This window comes from Galeopterus variegatus, unplaced genomic scaffold (genome assembly GCF_000696425.1).
Source record: "Galeopterus variegatus unplaced genomic scaffold, G_variegatus-3.0.2 Scaffold271, whole genome shotgun sequence".
Taxonomy (NCBI): Eukaryota; Metazoa; Chordata; class Mammalia; order Dermoptera; family Cynocephalidae; genus Galeopterus; species Galeopterus variegatus.
In genome coordinates, this window is record NW_007726382.1 from 823,314 (window position 1) to 844,471 (window position 21,158).

Sequence of the window (21,158 nt, forward strand, 5' to 3'; positions counted from 1 at the left end):
ACTTCTAAAATGGGGGAACTTCCTGTGGGGACCAGTACCTGAGCTGTGTGGTTTAGCTAAATTGCTGCTTTGCTGCTGATTCCCTAGGGAAGGCTTTTTGTGCAGCTCAGGTTTTAATGGTTGACTTTACAGGGTTTTTTTTTTTTTTTTTAATTGAATCATAATTGGTATTTTGGGATTCAATGTTGACATGTGTTGATCAAACCAATATTATCAGTATGTATATGGTTACAAATTGTACCTATCCTTTATGCCCCTTGTCCAATCGTGTTGATTCTTTGGGGAAGGCTTTTTGTGCACCTCAGGTTTTAATGGTTGACTTCATAGGTACTTCCGGGTCTAGCAAAATCTGGTGCACCTGGGTTGTGTAGAAACTCTGGTCTGGGCCTGAGTATTTTCAGCAAACTGCATCCTCTGCAGTTCTGTATTCCTGACCAGTCTCTTCTGAGTGGTCCTGTGCTGTTTGGGGTGCAGATCTTCTGTTCTTGCTGTGCCCCAGTGTTCTCTTGGTGGGCCTGTCTCCCCCACCGCCCATGCTACAAACACTTCCTGTGGGATGGGCCATGCTCCAGTCCCTTGCGGTGACTCGCCGGCCATGAGTGGCTCCTTTTTTCAGTTGTTGTGGCCTCTCCCTCCTTTGGGGGTCCACAGGAACCCTTTTAGTGGTCTTGCTGGCCTGGGGTCTACCAAGGCTCTCTTCTCCCCTGCTGCCTCCAAGCAACTTCATCCAAAGGGCACAGCTGTGGCTTTTGCCAGCTCCTACTATGTGCGTTCACCAGCTCTAGCCTTGAAGCAGCCAGGGCTCGAAACAGTTGGAGCAGTTTTTCTTTATCTCATCATGGCTTCTCCTACCTTCATGTACTCCGTAGGTCTCTCCTCCTCTTCCCCTGAGCTCTAGCAGCCCCAGCTTGGCTGCCGTTGCTTTTTTATAGTTGTAAATTGGTTGATTTGTGGGAGAGACTGATGCTGGGGACCATCTATTCTGCCATCTTGACCAGAAGTCACACTTTACTTTTAAAAATCTTTTTACATTTGCCTCTTCTAAGAGTTTTGTGGACCAGGTTTGGTACATGTTATCTCCACTTTATTTAGAACAGGAAATGAAAGATCATAAGTTATGTATGATATTTTAAGTCCCAGTTAAAATGCTACTTTGATTAGCACTCCTTCTGGTAACCCAGGCCTGTCTTCCATTCACACTCCAGGTAAGGTTGCTTCAGGCTCGGGACTGTTAGGTCACAATAAGAGGAGCTCAGAGCTCCTGAAACCGAGTTCTCTGTTTTTTCCAAGTGTGCTTTAATGTTACAACAAAGTAAAGCTCAAATAGTAGTAGTGTCAGCTGCCATTTATTGTCTGACGCTGTGCTAGAGCTTTGGATTTATTATCTCTAATTCTTAACAACCTGTAAGGAAAGTGTCATCTCTATTTTCAGATCACAAAACCTCAGCTCAGGAAGACTAATCATTTTCCCAAAGTTCTGCTGTAAATAATGCTGGAGCTGAATTCTCGTATAGGTCTTGTTAGACTCCAATGTCCAGCTTCTCTTTGTGACACTTCTTCTAGTTAGTCACCCCACTCTGACTTTTCTGGTCCCTGGTTCCTTGGGTGACAGAAGATCCTTCCCTAAACTCACCCCTGCAGAGCTTCCCTGGGATCAACTTTCACAAAGCTTGTGAAATCTCCCCTCTCTCTGTCAAACACATCTTCTATGTAGATTTCATGAACACTCATGGGTATTGCTCACTGGTTTTTCCACGCAGTGAAGCTTAGCATTTTTATCTTGCTATTCAACAATATCAGGCCTGAGCCCAGTGAGGGTAAGCAAGGAAGCTTTTGTCTGAAAAGCTTTTATCCATGTATAGGTAATTTTAAATAATTTTCTCATTGTGTGTATAGTCACAATGTGTAGAATGTCATTTGCATAGGGACATAATGTAAATTTTTTGGACATAATTTTTTTATTTTTATTTTTTATTTTTTTCCTTTTTGTCTTTTTTCGTGTCTGGCAACGGATCGCAACCCTCAGTGTCGCGCCCATACCGGACCGGGACCGGCAACGGGATCGTAACCCTCGGTGTTGCGCCCGCACCTCGCTCAGCCAGTGAGCGGGAACCAGTCTGTATGTGGGATCCGAACCCTCTGCGGGAGCGCCACCGCGCTCTCAAGTGGCGCACTGTAGCAGTGCGCCACCGGGCCGGCCCCCTGGACATAATTTTTTTAAAAACAGCATAATAATTTAAAATATTTTCATCCGTGTGCTTTATTGTCCATCTTATGATGAATTTTTTATTTTATTAGGATACAATATCACAGAAATCTGTAGATATCCATGATTCTATTCAACCAAGATCTGCAGATAATAGACAGCAAGGACCGTTGGTCTCTGCCTCTACTGTGAATGAAGAAATCAACAAACTTAAATCTACAGCAAGTGAGTTATTTCTCTAAATAACAACAAATTGTGTATTTTATGTGGGAAAAGGATGACAGTTTTGGTTTTAGTTTTATTATTAACCAGCATGTTAATAATAAAAATAAAAATTAACAAGCATGTACTGTAATTGGTTGTGTAGTCACTTCTTCACTGTGTTTGTCCCAGCTTGGACATCCCCTGATAGGTGTTCTCTTGTGGAGGGTCAAGAACTCTACTAACACTGCAATATCAGCTTTTTCCACAATGCATTCAGCTAAAGTTTGTGTTGAGCACGAGTCTTCCCTCCCTGTTCCCTTCTGCATGCCACCCTCGTGTTCTCTCTGAAGAGGTGGAACCTAACGTGCCTCCCTCCGCCCATCACGAGGGCAGTGGTGAGGGCCACTGCTTACTAAGCAGCAGCTCCAGCTTTCCAAAGAGCAAGCCTTGCCACACTGCTTCCCTACTTGTGCTCATTTCCCTCCACTGCTGCCCACGCCACATCTCTACATAGGGATCCACAGCCACCTTTGTTCCTACCCTCCTCTGTTCACAGAAAAGGGGGAACCCCTCCACTTTTTTACTAAATTGGTTCAGTTTCATTTGCTGAAGGAAAATGTTAACACCTAGGAAAGATGACCGCCTCCTTAGAGTAGAGAACAAGGCAGCTTTAAGCACTTTTTAAAAATTGAGGGGAAATTGACATAGCAAAAGTAACCATTTTAGTGGACAATTCAGTGGCATTTAATACATTCACAGTATTGTGCAATCACCACTTCTTTCTAGTCCCAAAACGTCTTCATCACCCCGAAAAGGAAACCCAATAACCACCATGTAGCCTCTCCCTATTCTCCCCTTCCCCCGCCCCCGGCAACCACCAATCTGCTTTCCGTGTTTGTGGATTGGTTGTTCGGGGTATTTCATATAAGTGGAGTCATACAATATCTGACCTTTTGCGTCTGGCTTCTTTCACTTAGCACAGATAACCACCATGTAGCCTCTCCCTATTCTCCCCTTCCCCCGCCCCCGGCAACCACCAATCTGATTTCCGTGTTTGTGGATTGGTTGTTCGGGGTATTTCATATAAGTGGAGTCATACAATATCTGACCTTTTGCGTCTGGCTTCTTTCACTTAGCACAGCGTTTTCAAGATTCATCCTGTAGTAGCATGAAAAAGTAATTCATTCCTTTTTATTGCTGAGTATAGCCCACTATGTGCATATATATGCCATGTTTGGTTTATCCATTCATCTGCTTATGGACATTTGGGTTGGTTCCACCTTTGGTTATCAAATATAGTGCTGCTATGAACATTCGAGTACAAGTATTGTTTAAGTACCTGTTTTTAGTTCTTTAGCTGGGGGTGGAATTGCTGGTTCATATGGTAATTCTATGTTTAACTTTTTGAGGAACCATGAAACCGTTTTCTACAGCACCTGCACCATTTTACATTCTCAACAGCAATGCCGATTTTTCCGTATCTTTGCCAACACCTTTGTTTTTTAAATGATAGCCATCCTAGTGGGTACAAAGTGGTACCTCACTGTGGTTTTGACTTGTGCATTGCATTTCCATAATGATTAGTGATGTTAAGCATCTTTTCATGTGCTTATTGGCCATTTGTATATCTTCTTTGGTGAAATTTCTATTATTTGCCCATTTTTAATTTGGTTGTTTGTCTTTTTGTAGTTGAATTGTAAGAGTTTGTAACATACTCTGGATACTAGACACTTATCAGATACATTATTTGCAAGTATTTCTTTTTCTCCTATTCTGTAGGTCATCTTTTTCACTTTCTGGATAATGTCCTCTGATGCACGAAAGTATTTAATTTTGATGAAGTCCAGTTTATCTGTTTTTCTCTTTTGTTGTTGGTCATGCTTTTGGTGTCATAGCTAAGAATCCATTGCCAAATTCAAGGTTATGAAGATTTTTCCCAATGTTGTCATTCAAGAGTTTTATTCTTCTAGGTCATTGATCCATTTTAATTATTTTTAGGGAATTTTTTATTAATCCTAAGTGCTTACAGTTGTTCTTGCGAGAAGACAGACTTTGGTATCCTCCTTGAAAGGAGCTTCTAGCTTCAGTCACTGTATCTTACTAACTTGTGAAAGAGGAGACAGGTGGCAGTGAGTGGCCATTATCATTTTTTATTCCTATTATCTGAAATGGCTTGATATAGGAATCCATTCAGCTTCAGCCGAACTGGAAGGTATAACGAGGACAGAATAAGTGAGTGGCCTTTCTCTCTCTCTTGGCCCAAGACTAAACTTAAAATGTACCTAGCTTTGTAGGGGGAACAGTTGGTCATCATACATGAGGATGTTTTCTCTTGGCATAATCTGGGAATATGTCTTTTCCTGGAGCAGGGGTGCTGCTCCCCAGCCCCACTGTGAAGGCTCAGACTGCTGTCCTTATGCCAGACATCCCGCTCTTGCTCCCCGAAAATGTTTTAGGTAAGGTTCATCCTGGAACTGTTGGAGCTGGAGGAAGAACAAATGGCCACCATGTCCCCCTGAGCCCTTTCACTTGGTGATCAGGTTGCAGCTCCACTGTTTGATGAGGGAGGACAGCTGTCATCTGACTCTCTCCTACTCAGAGAATCACAGCACAGACCTGAGTACTTCGCCCTGTCTGAAGGGCAGCTGCCTCATTCTTTCTGCACACTTTCACAAAACACCACTGCTCCATCTAGTCTTCAGTCACTACCTGCAGTCCCATGTACTTAAAATCTGCTTAGCTTTGCTCCCTATCGTACAATGAAACTTCTTAGACATCCTCCTTCTGCTAAGTCCCTTCTGGAGCCCAGGTGCAAGTAGGAGCCTTTTGCCCCAGGGACTGAGATGTTTTTGTGCCTTTAATGAGGGGGTGAATGAATGACTGCTACATGTCAATGTGTCTGCAGTAAAGGACTGTGAAGGAGACACGTAAGAAGAACAAACAATTGTGGGACTTGTGGGTTTCTTTGTTTTATTTTGTTTTTTAACTTGAGATCCAGTATCGAGAACCAAATGTTAAATAGAACAGTATTTCTGAGAAATATCTGGAAAGGAACCTTTATTAATGACCTCAATAAGAATTAACTAAGCAAGTAATTTTTCTACCCCCCTAAATCCCTAAAATATGAATTTAACTTCTACAGATTAGCATCAGAAAAGGGAATTTATAGTAAAATACTTTTTATAGTAGAAAGAAACAGGGATTATAAGTCATCCAGTGGTGGAGCCATTACCCCAAGGCTGATTAATAGGCAGCTTCCCTTAGGCAGTCAGTCTGCCTCCTGGAAAGCTCCCTGGAAATGCTGCCCCTGAGAGCCCAGGATCGAGGTCTGTCCTTGCGTTTGGGCCATCCGGGCCATCTGGGGCCACATGTCGCTGCTCTCGCAGCATCTCAGTAGATGAGTCGTCTTTCCTAACCTTGTGCTTCTACATTTGCTTAACTGTTTAACCACAGAGGTCAGTGAAATGTCTCCTGGATTGTCAGAAGAACCCTGTGGGGCTCGTTTGTTCAGGATAGCGGAAGGCCGCTATGTACATACCACCAAGAGAGGAATTTGCACTGTGGGGAGCACTTTTGTTACTTTGCCGTTTGGTTACTTTTGTAGTAATGTGCTTAGCATAACTTTTCGTAGACTTCTGCGCCAATGGAAATAAGCATATTTGAAAATAAGTAATTTTAGCTACAGCTACGAATCTGGATCCAAATAAAATGTGTGCTGTGTTTAAACTACAGCACTGCATAGGTTGACGAGAGTTCTTGGCTATCCCTCACTTCCCGGCTCACATAGATCTGGCTCCTTTTTTTTTTAACAACATAGGTTCTTATATTACTTCTTTTCAAACGTCGGTCTTGGATTTATGGTAAATCTATTTAAGTTTTAGATTTTTATCTATTTGTTATATTTTATTCAAGAATAACCTGAATCTTATTTAAAAATTTGTTCAAGTGGAACCATCTTGAACATATTCACTGTTCTAAGTCATGTAAGATATTTTTATTTAGAATATTAGTTTTCTAAGGTGTTTCTAAGTATTGATTAAACTTGACTGAGTAGTGCCTGTGTGCAGAACTTCTCAGTGTGAGAAGGTTACTTTTCATACATGTGAATGTTTCTTAGCATTGTAATGTCATAGAAATTATAAGGATTCAAAATAATTTTTTGTTTGCATGTGCATTGGGGGGGATTTCGTTTCCTCACAGAATTTCCAGAACAAAAATTGTTTGCTGCCCTGTTGATTAAATGTGTTGTGCAGCTGGAGCTTATCCAGACTATCGACAACATTGTGTTCTTCCCAGCCACAAGTAAAAAGGAAGATGCGGAAAACTTAGCTGCAGCCCAGGTAAGGAGGTGTGAGGGCAGCTGCTGTTTTTGTGTAAGTAGGAAGTTAGCTGTAACAGTCTGGGCTTCAGATCAGATCTCAGGCTAGAGATTTAATTTGGGGGCCTTCACCACATTGTCATCTTCAACCATGAGACTGAGCGACATCATGAGGTAGTGAGTGTGGCTAGAGCAGAGAGGAGGGTCAGGGACTGGTCCTGGGGCCTTTTCCTCTCCCACTCCTGGTGACAGCCAAGGGTGGAGGCTGAGATTGAGAAGGGGGGGGCAGGCAGAGCAAGAGTCAAGTGTTGCTGGAGGTCAAAGGAAAATGTTTTAAGAGGAAGGATGTGATCAGTGCTTGTTAAATGTTCTGGATAGGTCAAGTAATGTTACATCTGAGAATGTTGCCCTCTAGCTATTTGGAGGACCTTGGTGACCTTGATAATGTGTTCAATTTTAACATTGAGGACAGAAGCATAATCATAATGGGCACGAGAGAAGAGAGGAATTGGATAGCAGATATGGATACTTCTGTCGAGCAGTTTTGCTGTGAAGGGCACAGAGAACTGGGGTGGTAGCTGTAGGAGCCTGAAGGTGTCAAGAGAGGAGCTTGCTCTGGTTTGTTCTCCGGATTGGCAATATGGCAGCATGTTTGCTGATGAGAGCTTGCCAGTAGTGAGAGAAAAACAGAGTGCAGGAGAGAACTGGGCAGTTGCTAGAGCAATATTTCTGAGTGACTGGGGATGGTACCTAGTGTGAAGTGGGGATTGTCTGGGATTGAAGCTGAGATAGTTCATGCATGGTGGCAGTGTAGGGCAGAGGGTGTGCATGCAGATGCAGGAAGATTGGTGCATTTGGGGGTGGTGTGGCAGATCTCCTCTAACAGCTTCCAGTTTCTTATTGAGAAGGGAAGAAAAATCATCTACCACATAAGATTGGGAAGAACATTTTAGATACTCGAGGAGGGAAGTGAAAACAGGAGCTGGTGGTGCAGGAACATGGACCAGGGAATGTCAGATGAACGCTGGGAGCACCCCAAGCCACTGGGTCTAAAGAGAAACGAGTCCTTTTGCTCTAGCCACATTGGTGGTATGGCTGCAGATGTGGGGTTGGCAAAGTTTTGCCAACCAGTTACTAAAAAGAGGAGGCTCAGGGTTAGGAAAGACAGTGATTAAGGCCATGGTCCATGAACCCCAAACTGAATGAAAAGAGAAGGGAGGAGCTGAGGGATTGCAGAGCAGTGGAGATGGGAAGGACTGCAGGGTCTGGGAGGGCGCAGAACCATAGGGTCAGGTGCCAGAAGGGACGGGTGATGGGAGGTGGTGCTCAGTGATGAGGATGCGTAAGAGAGGGTGGGCTTCTCCCTGTTTTCTGTGAAGATAGAGCAGATTTTCTGTGGCTTACCGGTCTTTGGGGAGTTTTGAGTTCTGAATTTACTAAAATTGTTGTGACTATATGTGTGTATGCTGTGGTGGTTTGTTTTCCAAAGAGAGATGCAGTGGACTTTGATGTTCGAGTTGATACTCAAGACCAAGGAATGTACCGCTTTTTAACGTCACAACAACTTTTTAAGCTACTGGATTGTTTATTAGAGTCACATAGATTTGCAAAAGCATTCAATTCCAACAACGAACAAAGGACTGCTCTATGGAAAGCAGGTAAGGTGTGCAGGTCTCACATTTTACTGTTCACTGTTAGTGGATGTAGGACTGGTATTTACATTTATCAGAATTCATTGGTTGTATGCTTTCAGGTCTGTGCATGTTGCTGTATATACTTTGAATTAAACAATAATAATAAGGTAGTGTAACAACGACATCTTTTCCTGCTCATCTATAAGCCAAATACCTACCTGGATGGATTTGTTTCCCCCATGTTTAATCCACTTGTTCTTTGACTGACTGTTCTTTCATCTTGTTTACCAAGCCTGGGCATTCCTGTTGATACTTATTAGCACAATAAAAGCTGTCCTTTTATGGGGGACTAACATATGTGTTAAGGTCCCACACATGAAATCTGGCAGATGTATTTGAATGACTTCTCTGTGTTTCTGGGAGTGGCCACACCTTAGAACGGAAGTGAATATATTGGGGCAGAAGACGTATTTGGTTAGGACCATTTAGAAAATTTAAATAAAAAATAACTATAAATTAACTGACACTAACTTTTTATTTAAGAAATAGTTATTCAGTGCCTGTTGGGTGCAAAACAGTGCTGGAAGAGTGAGGGCAGCAGAATATGGCAGAAAGAAGGGAACTGATATTTATCTAACATCAAACTAGAGTGTTAGGTGCTTTATGTTGGCCTATTTTACTTAAAAAGGCTTTCTTCATCCTCTTCCCTTTACAACCTAACTTCTGGAAAGAGTAGTCTGTACTTACTTTTTCTCCTTTCTTCAACCCGTGTTGTTGCCACATTCAACTGACACTTCCTGTTGAGGTGACCAGAGGTTCCTATTTCCACACACACTGGACCCTTCACACCTCTGGCATTTAAAAGAGTCTCACCCAATGCGTGTTTGCTCCCTGTTCATTCGGGAGCCCTGCACGGGCACAGCAGGCTGCCCTTTGTACAGCTTTTGGCTGTAGGGCTTCAAGTGCAACTTCTTTTGAAGGGTTTCACTTTCCCAGGCCTCAGAAGTTGTTTTATATCTTTTACCCCCTGCTTGAAATAGGAGGGAATTGTAAACATAGAAATCATCTTCACATTGGGCCTCCCCTTGCTCTGGCTTGGGCATGCTATCTTCTGCATGACCACTGTCCCATGGACAGAGGCCCAGGGTGCACGCTGCTGTGGCTCAGGGCATCTCCGGTTTACAAAATGGGCCTCCATACAGGTTGTTTTGCCTTTATATAAGATGCCTTCCCATACAAATGCTTGGAAGCTTTCCTTTTTTTGCAGGTTTCAAAGGCAAGTCCAAGCCCAACCTTCTGAAGCAGGAGACAAGCAGCCTGGCCTGTGGGCTGCGCATTCTCTTCCGGATGTACATGGACGAGAGCCGGATTAGTGCCTGGGAGGAGGTCCAGCAGAGGCTTTTAAAGTAAGACTCTCAGCTGCTTTCTGCCGTGACTGTGTGGCTGCATGATGCAGAGCAAGAAAGGGGCATGGGCAGGACCAGACAAATATCTGAGCCTTTGGGGCCTGGAGGCCACTATTTCACAGAGCCATTGTGGTTAAATACAGTGTTAGAGGCGAATGTGCTTTGTACAGCTGGTGACATGTGAACAGATCATGTCTAACATACAGGACAAATAAGAAAGTTTTCTCTTAAAATTTAAAAACTTTAAACTATGATACGGCTTTTTTGGCCTTTCTAATGCCATAAGATAGCCCATTATTACAGAACAATCATTTGTGAAAGTGAAAATCTGCCTGTGTGCATTTAGTTTGAAAACGTGTTTGGAATTTTTGTTGGTGTTACTTTTTTTCATTCTGTTTTACTTCATTACAACTAAAATTTAAACTCACGCTAAGAAGGAAACATGCCAGGAAGAATATGGTCATCTGCATTGTATTTTTGTGTCTACTTGGGGAATAGATGTTCTCAGAGACCAGTTGAATACATTTTAGAATTTTAAGAGATCATCTAGTCTCCATTCTTCCATTTTATTGACAAGAGTATTAAGGCCCAGAATGGTGTAAGGCCTCACAATCAGTGAAGGGATGAGCCACCCCAGATTTTAGCCCACGTCTCTTGACATCGTGTATGTGCATGCATTAGTGTACGGCAGCTTTGAATTAAGAAAATGTGGATTTCCTGATAAGTTGCAATGGCTGCTTTTAATATGTTTGGATTTCTTCCTAATTTGAAAAACATAAATGTTTATGTTGGCACTCCAGTTAATGTAAATAGATGAGATCTAGCAAGTTCTTAATAGTTAATACTCACTATCTCCTTGTCTTAATTGTTCTCAGTGAGTATATGGAGCAGCAGTATGCCAGGAATGTGTCGAAGTAAACCTTTTCTTTTGCAGCGTCTGCAGTGAAGCACTAAGTTACTTCCTCACTCTAACATCAGAAAGTCATCGGGAAGCCTGGACTAATTTACTGCTTTTGTTTCTAACTAAAGTTCTAAAGATAAGCGATAACAGGGTAAGTATGAGGCTTCTTATCCAGCCTGGCATTTCTAGCCTGAGCAGCATGGGACTGAGTCTGAGGCAGGGATGCCAGGCGCAGGCCCACTGTCCAGGAGCTCTAAGGCAGACCAAGCAGAGCCCAGGATGTGCTGCGGCTGTGCACGACCACATGTGGCCTAAGCACATCTTCTCAGTCGTTCTCCCTTTTCTCTCCTTACCCAGCTTGTGTTCTCTAATCAGCAATTCTACAGGGAATTAAGTAGTGGAGGAATCAGAACCCCTTAGGACACCTTGACAAGGTCCTGGGTTCTCCCAACATTGAAATTCCCATCCTGAGCTCTGTAGCTTCCTCTTTTTCCCCACTTTGAAAACTATTCTGCAGCCCACCCCATGGCCTTGCACACCACCCCTACCTGAGGCTACATCTGGTCCCTGGGCCTGTGCATCAGGCTGCAGCCATTCCTGTGGCATATTTAGTAATTCCATGTGACCCAGAGCCCCTAGTGAACAGGCCATGAACTCATTTAAGAATTTAAACCAGTAGAAATAAAGGTAAAATGCAAATATATAAGTATAAATGCATATTTTGAGGTTTTCAAAAATGAACATTTTACTCATAAAATACAGCAACTTATAGTTCACACGTAAGAAAACAAGTTACTTTGCTGTAACCCCTGAATAGATTTGAAAATGCCTATTCAGGTGGCCCGATACTTGAGATTTTAGGCCCTGGTGGCATGTGGGACCCCATGGAGGCAGGGCGAGTCCACTCAGCGCTGTGTAGGTGTTCAGCCCAGGTCACGTGCTCTGCATCCAGGTGCATTTCCCTCTGATCAATGGGCCGGGTAAAGCTTGGAAAATTCATGAGCTAAGGCCACCAAAAGCCAAGTGGCCAGGAAGGATGCCCCACCCCAGTCTGTCTTACTCTACAGCTTGCTTTCTCATCTCAGTGTGTCATACTGTTTCCCTGTATCTGGGGGGTGATGTGCAGAGATCAAGGAATAACAGCAAAGACAGTCAAAGGATGGAAATTGAACTATAAGTATGGAATATGTATAGCTTTGCCTGACAATGTTTATATATCTTATATTGCAGCTTTAGGTAGATTTCCTTAACATTTAAAAATTTTACTTAACAAAGCATACAATTCTAATAACCCATATTTTATAAAAACTCTTGTTCTTGCTCAGCTTCTTTCTTTTTCTTATTATCCAGGAAAAACAAGGCTAAATTACTAAAAGTTTGTCAAAGATAGTAATAGAGAATGTTCTTCAAAATAAGGATAGATAATTGAATAGGGTTTGTATTGAGTCTTTTGAATACGTCTCAGTCTCTCAGCTTCATAATCCCTATAATCACCGCTTGACACACACTCTGCCCTCCCTCTACCTTCTGTGATCAGTGCATGCCCCAAGTGGTTTGACTGGGAAGGCAGTTTTAGCTGTGCAGTTTGCAATGCAAGCATTACTAACGGAGAAATTCATTCTCCCCCCAGTTTAAAGCTCATGCATCATTCTACTACCCTCTCTTATGTGAAATTATGCAATTTGACTTGATTCCTGAACTTCGTGCTGTTCTTAGAAGATTTTTTCTGCGAATTGGAGTTGTTTTTCAGATATCACAACCACCTGAACAGGAACTTGGAATAAACAAGCAATGATGGAAACTTAATATTTTTCTGTTGGCGTTTACATCCCTCCGCTCTTTAAAAGGACCCTGGAGCTGAGGTTTCCTACCTGAAAAATGGTTTCTCATTTCTATGAATTGCAGTGTCTGAGGGTTACTGGTAAAGATGCTTAGAACTATAACTCAAACTTGAACACTCCAGTCCCTTTTTTGTAGTCTGGTGAATTCTGTGTGACCTGTTGGGCTCATGTTGAGCAGAAAGGCTGTTTAAGCAGTGTCAGCTTATACACACGGGTCCTTCCCTGTCCTCTGCAACAGGGTGAGCCCCACATATTTTTGGCAGGTGTGGAAGTGAAACTTACCCAAAGAACTATAGATGTAAAGATTGAACTTCTGCAAGAAGTACAACTCAGGAGAGCTGTATTTTGAAGGATAAAATGTTTATAATTGGGGGGTGGGGGAAGAAAAAAAATATTGTTCATGGTAAAAGATATTTAGGAACTATGGTATTCTTACTCTGAAGATTTTTGCACACTCAGGCTATCTGAGATACTGGTAATTATCCTTCTGTGAAAAATGTACAGAAATGCAGGTCTGTAATAAAAATCTTAAACATTATATAGTTCTTCCTGCACTGTTTTCTTTATTTTCTTATTCATCTGCTAAATACCCATAATATTTTGTCAAAGGCACTAAACACTTGGATTGAACTTTTTTTTATTTTGCGGGTAGTTTTGCCCTTTTGGGGGGGGGGGTTGGTAATTTTGAGGGTTTAACATGCCCAGAAGCCATTGTGGCTAAGCACTTGTCAAGATCAACAACAGGAAAAAAAAAAAAGTAGAAAATACCCCTACTGACAGTCACTACCTGTAATATACTTCTCTTAGGGCTTTTAAAAATGAGCCATTAAAATAGAATGGTCCTTCATGGACCAAAACTTGAATCACTGCAAAATGAATCTAGGTTGCTGTCACTTTCTTTTCTTTTCTTTTTTGGTGGCGGGGCTTGATGTAGATTTTACTCTATGTACAGAATTTAATGTTGAATATATTAAAATAAAACTGGCATGGGTTTGCAGAGGTTAGATTTACTGGAAATGTATTCATACTGTGAATTGTGCTCTGATGGTTAAAAGACAAAATTGTCAAGCATTCCGTATTAACAGTGGATGTAGAAAATTTTTTCAGATGGATAAAATGTATATGGTACAGATGTAAAGTTTTCTATGTAAAAAAATTCTGTACAACTTTCTGTATAATATTGATTCTCATCTGGCATAGTCTAATCAGGTTATAGGTCAATAAAGTTTTTGAATTATTTCGTCAGTGCAATCAAAACCTGTGTAACCCACAGCCCTATGTTTCATTCTTTTTTTTATTTTTTTCATTTAAAAGCCAAACAGACAACTATGGAAAGGATATCTTCAGCCAGAACTACAAATTCTATATTCTTTGGTTCTGACATCTTCTTTCCAGCTTCTGGCATTAGATTCTCCCCCTACACTCTGCTTTCTTAACCATATTAATAACTTAAAATAAATATTTTGTGTATTTATTAATAATCCAGCATAAGGCTATACTATTTGAATTCTGAGAAAAAGAGCTAAAATTCCATTCGGGGCAGTTTGCAGTGATATTGTGCATCCTAGGAGTCAGTTCAAATTGTATGGTACATAGCATTAAAAAAGAAAATGGAACGTCAACATAATTTAAGAGAGCTGCGTTAAAAAACAGAAGTATGCCATCTTTGCTTTCACATATCTCTTAGATAATGAACAGTTATTGAACAATGGATTTGTAAGTGTACCATATTTATTACTTCTGAGACACAACTCTGTTCAAGCCCAGCTGGATGCTAAAGCTAGGCGTCACCCACCTCAGGGGACCTTCTAGTTTGCTTTACACAACCTGTAGCATCAGGACTCTCCCTAGGGGAGACACAGGCTTTCTTCTTACTTTCAGATAATAAGGAGAGAAGAAAAATCTCTAATAGTAAAACAAACAATGGTTAAAATTAGAAAATTGAGTATAAAATTAACACGTAGCCAAAGCTCAAAATAACAGAAATTTCACAATTGCAACGAACTTGTATGATCTTGTCTGCCATTAATTATGTCAACGGACATGTCACAGAAGTAGTGCCTGGGGAGTGTTCTCAGCTGTCATGTTGCTGAAGACTAATCCAAGTTAAGAATTATTTTACGGAATTTGAATGAATCTTTCCTGTTTTAGCAGCATCAACTTACTGAGTGATGAGAAAAACTGACTCACTTATCCAACGGTCCATGGTGGCAGAGCAAAGATTCCTGTCTCTGTCCCTGACTCCAGGTGTTCCTACCTCTCTTCAGCCTCTAGAAACCTCAATTCCAATTAAAATAAGAAATCGACATATTGGTAATAAAAATAAAAATTTATTTCTATCAAGAAGTAGTTAAATCATATAAATTAGTAACTTAAGACAATGCTTTCATTGGCACAAAAATAAAAAGAGGCAGAAAGTTGTAACATTTAGTGCATGGCTCACAGGAGTAAAATCAGTTTCGGCTCCCATCATTTCTACTGAGTCAGTAGCTACAAATGACATGAAAATAGCACATTTGATTCTCTTCTTTACATAGCAACTGGAATAGTCACAGCTACAACAGATGCATTTATGAAATGAATTATTTTGAATACAGATAACAGCGGCAAATATGCACATAACAAAGGGTATTCTGATTTTACAGTACTCTTAAGACATTTACGTTTTATTCACCTTCAGTAGAATTTAAAATAATGCACATATGGTAGTTGAATCCAAGAGTTTATTATCACCCTAATTTGTGGCAAAATTGTGCAAAAATAATTCTATACAATTCTAATATATAAAATCAATAATCATGGACTTTTATGTACATAATATACATCATGGAAAAAATAGTTTATATACAGATGGAACAATAAGTAATTTCCAGATAGAAGCCAAAAGTAGTACATGTTATTAAAGGTACAGATTTAACATTCTGCTTACCTTTAAAAGCACTACCAGGTCCGATACAGATTTATTTTAACCATGTGCTGTAGACAGGCCCTGCCAAGGGAAAGTGCCTGGTTTTCCGGGGACCTGCTGCTGCTCCTGGTGCAGCTGCTCTGCCATGAAGTGCTTCAGTGTTTCTGAGGTGCCGGGGCGTAGCCAGGGCTCAGTTGCTACAGAGTTTGATCCATCATCATCACCCACAGGTTTCATGATGTCATCAGGATCGACCAGGGAACTCTCGTCATCTACAGAAGGCAAGAGACACATGACTCAGGTGACAAAAGTCTCCTGTAGTCCATCCCATTACAGCTCAGCCTTTCCTCACAGGATTGGATTAGGTTCTGAACTGAATGTTTTGTTCAGACCCCCATTTTAGAGGCGGGAGAGCAGGCCCAGGAAGGGTCCAATTTTCTGAAACAAAAAATGGTCAAACAAAAAATGGAGTAAGTTGACTCCACAGCACCAGCACCCACAGGAATTCTAAGTATATAAGAGGGATCCTACATATAATTGAGGACACTCCACCAAAGACTAAGGTTGACTGGAGGAGTATTGGTAATCTTATTTTATAACTCACCTTCAGGAGAAATCTAATGGATATCATATAGAACTTATTTTTTTTTTTAATTCAGCAAGGTTTGGGGAATATTCCCAACCTCTAACACTGCTATAAGGAAATTAAGTCATTTTGGAAAAGCACTAGTTGGGATGAAACTACCTCCATTCTTAACACCTAATCTAAGTAGGCCATATCTAGTCCATTAAGAGGTAGCTCTTAATTTGTTTTATTCTTTAATTGAATTTGTACTCAACTTCTATATCTATATTTTACTTATTATTAATTAGATATAAAAATAGGAAAATCTGTCTTCCTACCCTGCGATGTCAGTTTTTTGTTTTCTTTTTTTAATTACATCTCCTGGTCTGTGAAGGATAAACCCAGCAAAGGGATGTGTGCAGATTAATATGCAATCAATCCACATCACACCAAAAAGCTCCTGTTTGAAAGGACAGTTTTAAAAAACAGTTTAGACATGGAAACCTTCTGGAAGACTAGATTCTTAATATGCTCTATCTTCTCTCAAATATTTCTGTGATAAATATTAATTCAGTTTATTGGTTCTAAAAGAAATTGAGAAGAAAATGCCTTTTAGCTAGAAAGATGACATCCTATCCCACTGTTCCACATTTTCGTGGGTGTGGTGTGAGAAGTACTGTTCCACCAATTGACAATGTCTGCTGGTGTCTGGTATGGAATTATCACCATCAGAACACATCGCACCTTAACTGCTAGAGATTATATGAGTGTTAAGGTAGGATCTAAAAATATCTTAAGACAATTGCTATTAGAAAATTATTGTAATGTAGCTTACCAGACTAAAGGGTATTGTCCAAATAGACTACTTTACTATTTGCCAGAACTAATAATAATACCAATATAAAATTCTCCCATTAGCCCAGTGACTAAAAGAATCAGTATGAAAAAGGGTGGAATAGGCATAGGAGCTCATTAGCTGTCAGAGGAACACTGCCTCATGCTCCCTGTCAAGCTTGAACCTGTGAGTCATGAAAGACCACTCATAATGACTAGCTTCAATTGACTTACAAAAAGAAAATACCAGCCTGTGGCTATTTTGTTTGTCCATGGTGCAGAAAGCCAAGTAAAAAAGTAAAAAGTTTCTTCATAGTACTTACACATTTAAAATAGATACATTATTTAAAGAACTCAAAGTCTTAATTTCTGATAATCTCTCACTTCAGTAAGTGATTACTATACCATACTAGTCAGCATTTTTCCCTGCTGAAAGCAAAGCGTGGTTATATTTCATACGCAAAAACTATTTTATCTACTTAGAATCTGGAAGAAAGAATTGGATGCAAAATTAATCCTGAGGTCTGGTTTTGCTGGATAGTTACTGTGCCCTGGGCCATTTGACTCAAAAGGACTTTAAAACTCCCATCCCATCTATCTCCCAACCATCAGAGAAAATTTCCATGTAAACAAATTTAAGAGTTCCTATAGGATTTGCTGTAACAGGTCATTAAACTTGGCCATTTACCTGTATTAATAGGTTTATTCTGAAGTTCATTCAGTCTTCGCATTCTTTCCTCATTTCTCATTCTAAGCTGATCAACATTTACACTGGACACAGATTTTAAAGAGAGACCATCCAATGGTACGTTAGGATGGTTGTTATCCTGTAGATAGAGAACAGAACTTCAGCAACAGTCTTTAACATAAAATATATTCAGGATGAATCAGAGAATCAAAATATATTATCTTTGGGGCCAGCCCCATGGCTCACTCAGGAAAGTGCGGTGCTGGTAGCACCGAGACTGTGGGTTCGGATCCTATATAGGGATGGCTGGTGCACTCACTGGCTGAGCGTGGTGCTGACAACACCAAGCCAAGAGTTGCGATCCCCTTACCAGTCAAAAAAAATAATAATAAAAATTAAAATTAAAAAAATATATATATTACCCTTGATAAATGTATATTGTGATGAACAAAATAACTGGAAATATGGAGCATTTATATTCTGACTCCTGTGTTTATTCATGCAGGCTCACATGACCCAGTCAAGGAAAAGGTATAGCATATGTGATGATGTATAAATGCTGCCAGACTGGATAAAGCTTGACAGTTACAGAACACAAAAGGAAAAACTAAAACAGCAAGGGCTAAGACTCAGTCCAGCTATAGTAATCAAGACAGTGTGGTACTGACATAAGGATATAAATCAATGGAAGAGAAATAAGAATCCTGAAATAAATCCTTACATTTTTAGATGAGGAGCCAACAAAATGCAACAGGGAAAAGAATAGTCTCTTCAACAAATGGTACCAAAAAACTGGATGTCCACATGCCAAAGAATGAACTTGGAACCCTACACCTCACCATAAGCAAAAATTAAAGTGTATATCATAGACTAACTTTAAGAGCAAAACTATAAGAGAAAATAGAAGTAAATCTTCATGATCTTGGTTTAGGTAATGGTTTCTTAGATAAGACACCAAAAGCCCAAGTGATAAGATTGGTAAGTTGGACCACATTAAAATTTAAAAACTTCTGTGCTTCAACGGATACCATCAAGAAGGTAAAAAAGACACAGAATGGGAGAAAATATTTGCAAATCAAATATCTGATACTGGACTTGCAGCCAGAATGTATAAAGAACCCTTACAACATCACAATAAAAAGACAGCCTGATTTAAAAATGGGCAAAGGATTTGAATAGACATATATCTGAAGGAAATGTACACCTGCTAACAAGCACATGAAAAGGTGTTCAACGTTAAGGAAATACAATTGAAAACCACAATGAAACCCCTTCACCCCCACTAGATGGCTATAATCAACAAGACGGACAATAATTAGTGTAAACTAGGATGTAGAGAAACTGGAAGCTGCTGATAGGAATGTAAAATGGTATAGCCGCTTTGGAAGACAGTCTGGCAGTTCCTCAAAATGCTAAATATACAATTACATATAACCCAACAGTTTTACTCCCAAATATATACGAGAGTACTTCAAACAGTTCATGGAAAAATGGAATAAAAAGATAATATGAATTCTTCCATGAACTTTTTGAAGATCTTTCATATTCAAGAGGAATGAAAACATCAAAAACCTGCACGTGAATATTAATAGCATTATTCATAATACCCCAAAAGTAAAAACAACCCAAATGTCCACCAACCACTGAATGAACAACATGTGCACCACCCACACAGTGGATTCTGATTCAGCAACACAGAGGGATCAGTGCTGCCACCAGATGCCACATGGTGACCTTTGAATAAAGACAGACAACAAAGCAATCAGTCACAAATGACCATGCATTGTATGGTCTCATTTGCATGATGTGTCCAGAAAAGGCAAACCTATAGAGACCAAAGTAGATTAGTGGTTGCCTAGGGTAACAAGTAAACAAAGTTATCGCTGCCTGGTAAAGCTGTACATATAACACTGCTAATAACAAAAGTATCTGTTATTTGTTCAGAGCTCCCTGCATATTTGGCTCAATGCTAAATGTTCACACATATATTACCTAACTATATCTTCATGTCATATATAAGGAAACACAGAGTTTAAGAAATTGTCCAAAGTTGCTTACTCAATGAGGACCTGACATTGGTGGTACATGTACTGAGGGCTCTAAGCCTATGCTTTTTACTGGCTATATTGTAAAGCTGTGGAGCAGAGTGGAGAGAACATAGGTTTGAATCTCGGCCTTCTTGTCTATGTGACTTTGGGCAAGTCTTTTGACCAAAACAAAGATGACACCTATATCAGAGAGTTGGGTTATGAGGATGTTATGAGTTGTAACAGGCTTTCCAGTAAACGGTATCAGTTGCTTCTTGTGCCCTTCTCTGAAATCCTTACATTCAGAGGAAGAAGGAAGACTGGGGTGATGAATTAACATTTATAGGACAGAGATTTTTGTGTGAGGTACACAGCTTCTATTTATAGCCACCACAGGGGATAAGAAAATATTACCTCAAAGAAGTCAAGGCAGCAGTTCAATAAGCTACTCAAAGTCATCCACTAATTGGTGGTAGAGCCTAGATTCAGACCCATGTCCACCTTATTTCAAAGCAAGTGCTCTTTCTTTATTGGACCACACAAATTTAGCATGGGTCAGAACCCAGACCTTTCACTCTTCTGAACAGAAAAAGGGGGAAAAGAAAAAGACATTTCATACAAAGTCCAGTCCTTTCGATTTGTTCCTCCTGCGCTCCCTCGCGGAGGGCAGCTGTGATGGTGGAGGGAGGACGTCATCTTCGATGTCTGGATATGTCTCACCATAAGCACCTAAAAGGGGCACACAAAGGAGGAGTCTATTTCAAATCTTCTACTCAGAGCTAAACCTGAGTTTTAAAAAGAGCCTGTTTTTGAATCACTTTATTAAGATGTTATTTACATACCGTAAAATCCACTCACCTTAAGTGTACACAGTTCAATGATTTCTAGTAAATTTACGGAAGTATGTAGTCATCATTATAATCTAGAACATTTCCATCACTTTACAGCTCCCTTGTGCCCATGGGCAATCACTCCCCACTCCCACCTGCTCAGCCCCAGCAAACACTGATCTGCTCTCTGTCTCAACAGATTTACCTTACCTAACATTCTACATAAATAAAATTCTACAATGTAATCTTTTGTCTTTCACTTAGCATAATGTGTTTGAGGCTCACCTATGTAGTACCATGTTCCAGTAGTTCATTCTGTTTTATTGCTCAGTAGAACTCCATCATATGGCTATGTCACATTTTGCCTATGCATTTACCAGTTGATGGACATATTTGCTAGTTGTTAGTGATTATGAATAACGCTACAATGAACATTCATATACAAGTCTTTGGATTTTCATTGGGGGGATATATAGTAGGAATGAAACTGCTAGGTATTATGGTAACTCTGTTCAGCATTTTTAGTAACTACCAAATTGTTTTCAAACGTGGCTATACAATTTTACATTGTAAGAACGTTCCAGTTTCCCCACATCATCACCAACACTTGGTACTGTCAGTCTTTTTGATTATACCCATTCTACTCAGCCAATAGCCTATTTGACCACGGAGATGAATAGCCTATAACATTTAAAAATTTTTCCCCAACTCCTGCATTTGAAAAAATTTAAACCTCAAGAAAAATTGTAATAATACAATGAACACAATGAATGAATTTGTTATTTTGCCAATTTCT

At 40.2% G+C, this 21,158-nt stretch overlaps 2 protein-coding genes across 5 annotated transcripts in view; one reads left to right on the top strand and one right to left on the bottom strand.

The window, feature by feature from the left end:
- The window catches only part of ARFGEF1 (ADP-ribosylation factor guanine nucleotide-exchange factor 1 (brefeldin A-inhibited)), a 45,423-nt gene extending 31,656 nt beyond the window's left edge, over nucleotides 1–13,767 (top strand). Inside the window, exons 12-17 of the mRNA XM_008566839.1 lie at nucleotides 2,299–2,431; nucleotides 6,611–6,750; nucleotides 8,218–8,386; nucleotides 9,630–9,768; nucleotides 10,703–10,820; nucleotides 12,300–13,767. Of these exons, the coding sequence (XP_008565061.1) occupies nucleotides 2,299–2,431; nucleotides 6,611–6,750; nucleotides 8,218–8,386; nucleotides 9,630–9,768; nucleotides 10,703–10,820; nucleotides 12,300–12,464 (864 nt within the window). The 3' untranslated portion in view covers nucleotides 12,465–13,767. The remainder of the gene's footprint in view (nucleotides 1–2,298; nucleotides 2,432–6,610; nucleotides 6,751–8,217; nucleotides 8,387–9,629; nucleotides 9,769–10,702; nucleotides 10,821–12,299) is intronic.
- Nucleotides 13,768–14,820: 1,053 nt separating this feature from the next.
- CSPP1 (centrosome and spindle pole associated protein 1) overlaps nucleotides 14,821–21,158 on the bottom strand; it is a 110,661-nt gene continuing 104,323 nt past the window's right edge. For all 4 annotated transcript variants that reach the window (XM_008566843.1, XM_008566841.1, XM_008566840.1 and 1 more), the window contains 3 exons: nucleotides 20,152–20,261; nucleotides 17,506–17,644; nucleotides 14,821–15,690 (listed from right to left, as the gene is read on the bottom strand). In XM_008566843.1, the coding sequence (XP_008565065.1) occupies nucleotides 15,476–15,690; nucleotides 17,506–17,644; nucleotides 20,152–20,261 (464 nt within the window). In that variant the 3' untranslated portion in view covers nucleotides 14,821–15,475. The remainder of the gene's footprint in view (nucleotides 15,691–17,505; nucleotides 17,645–20,151; nucleotides 20,262–21,158) is intronic.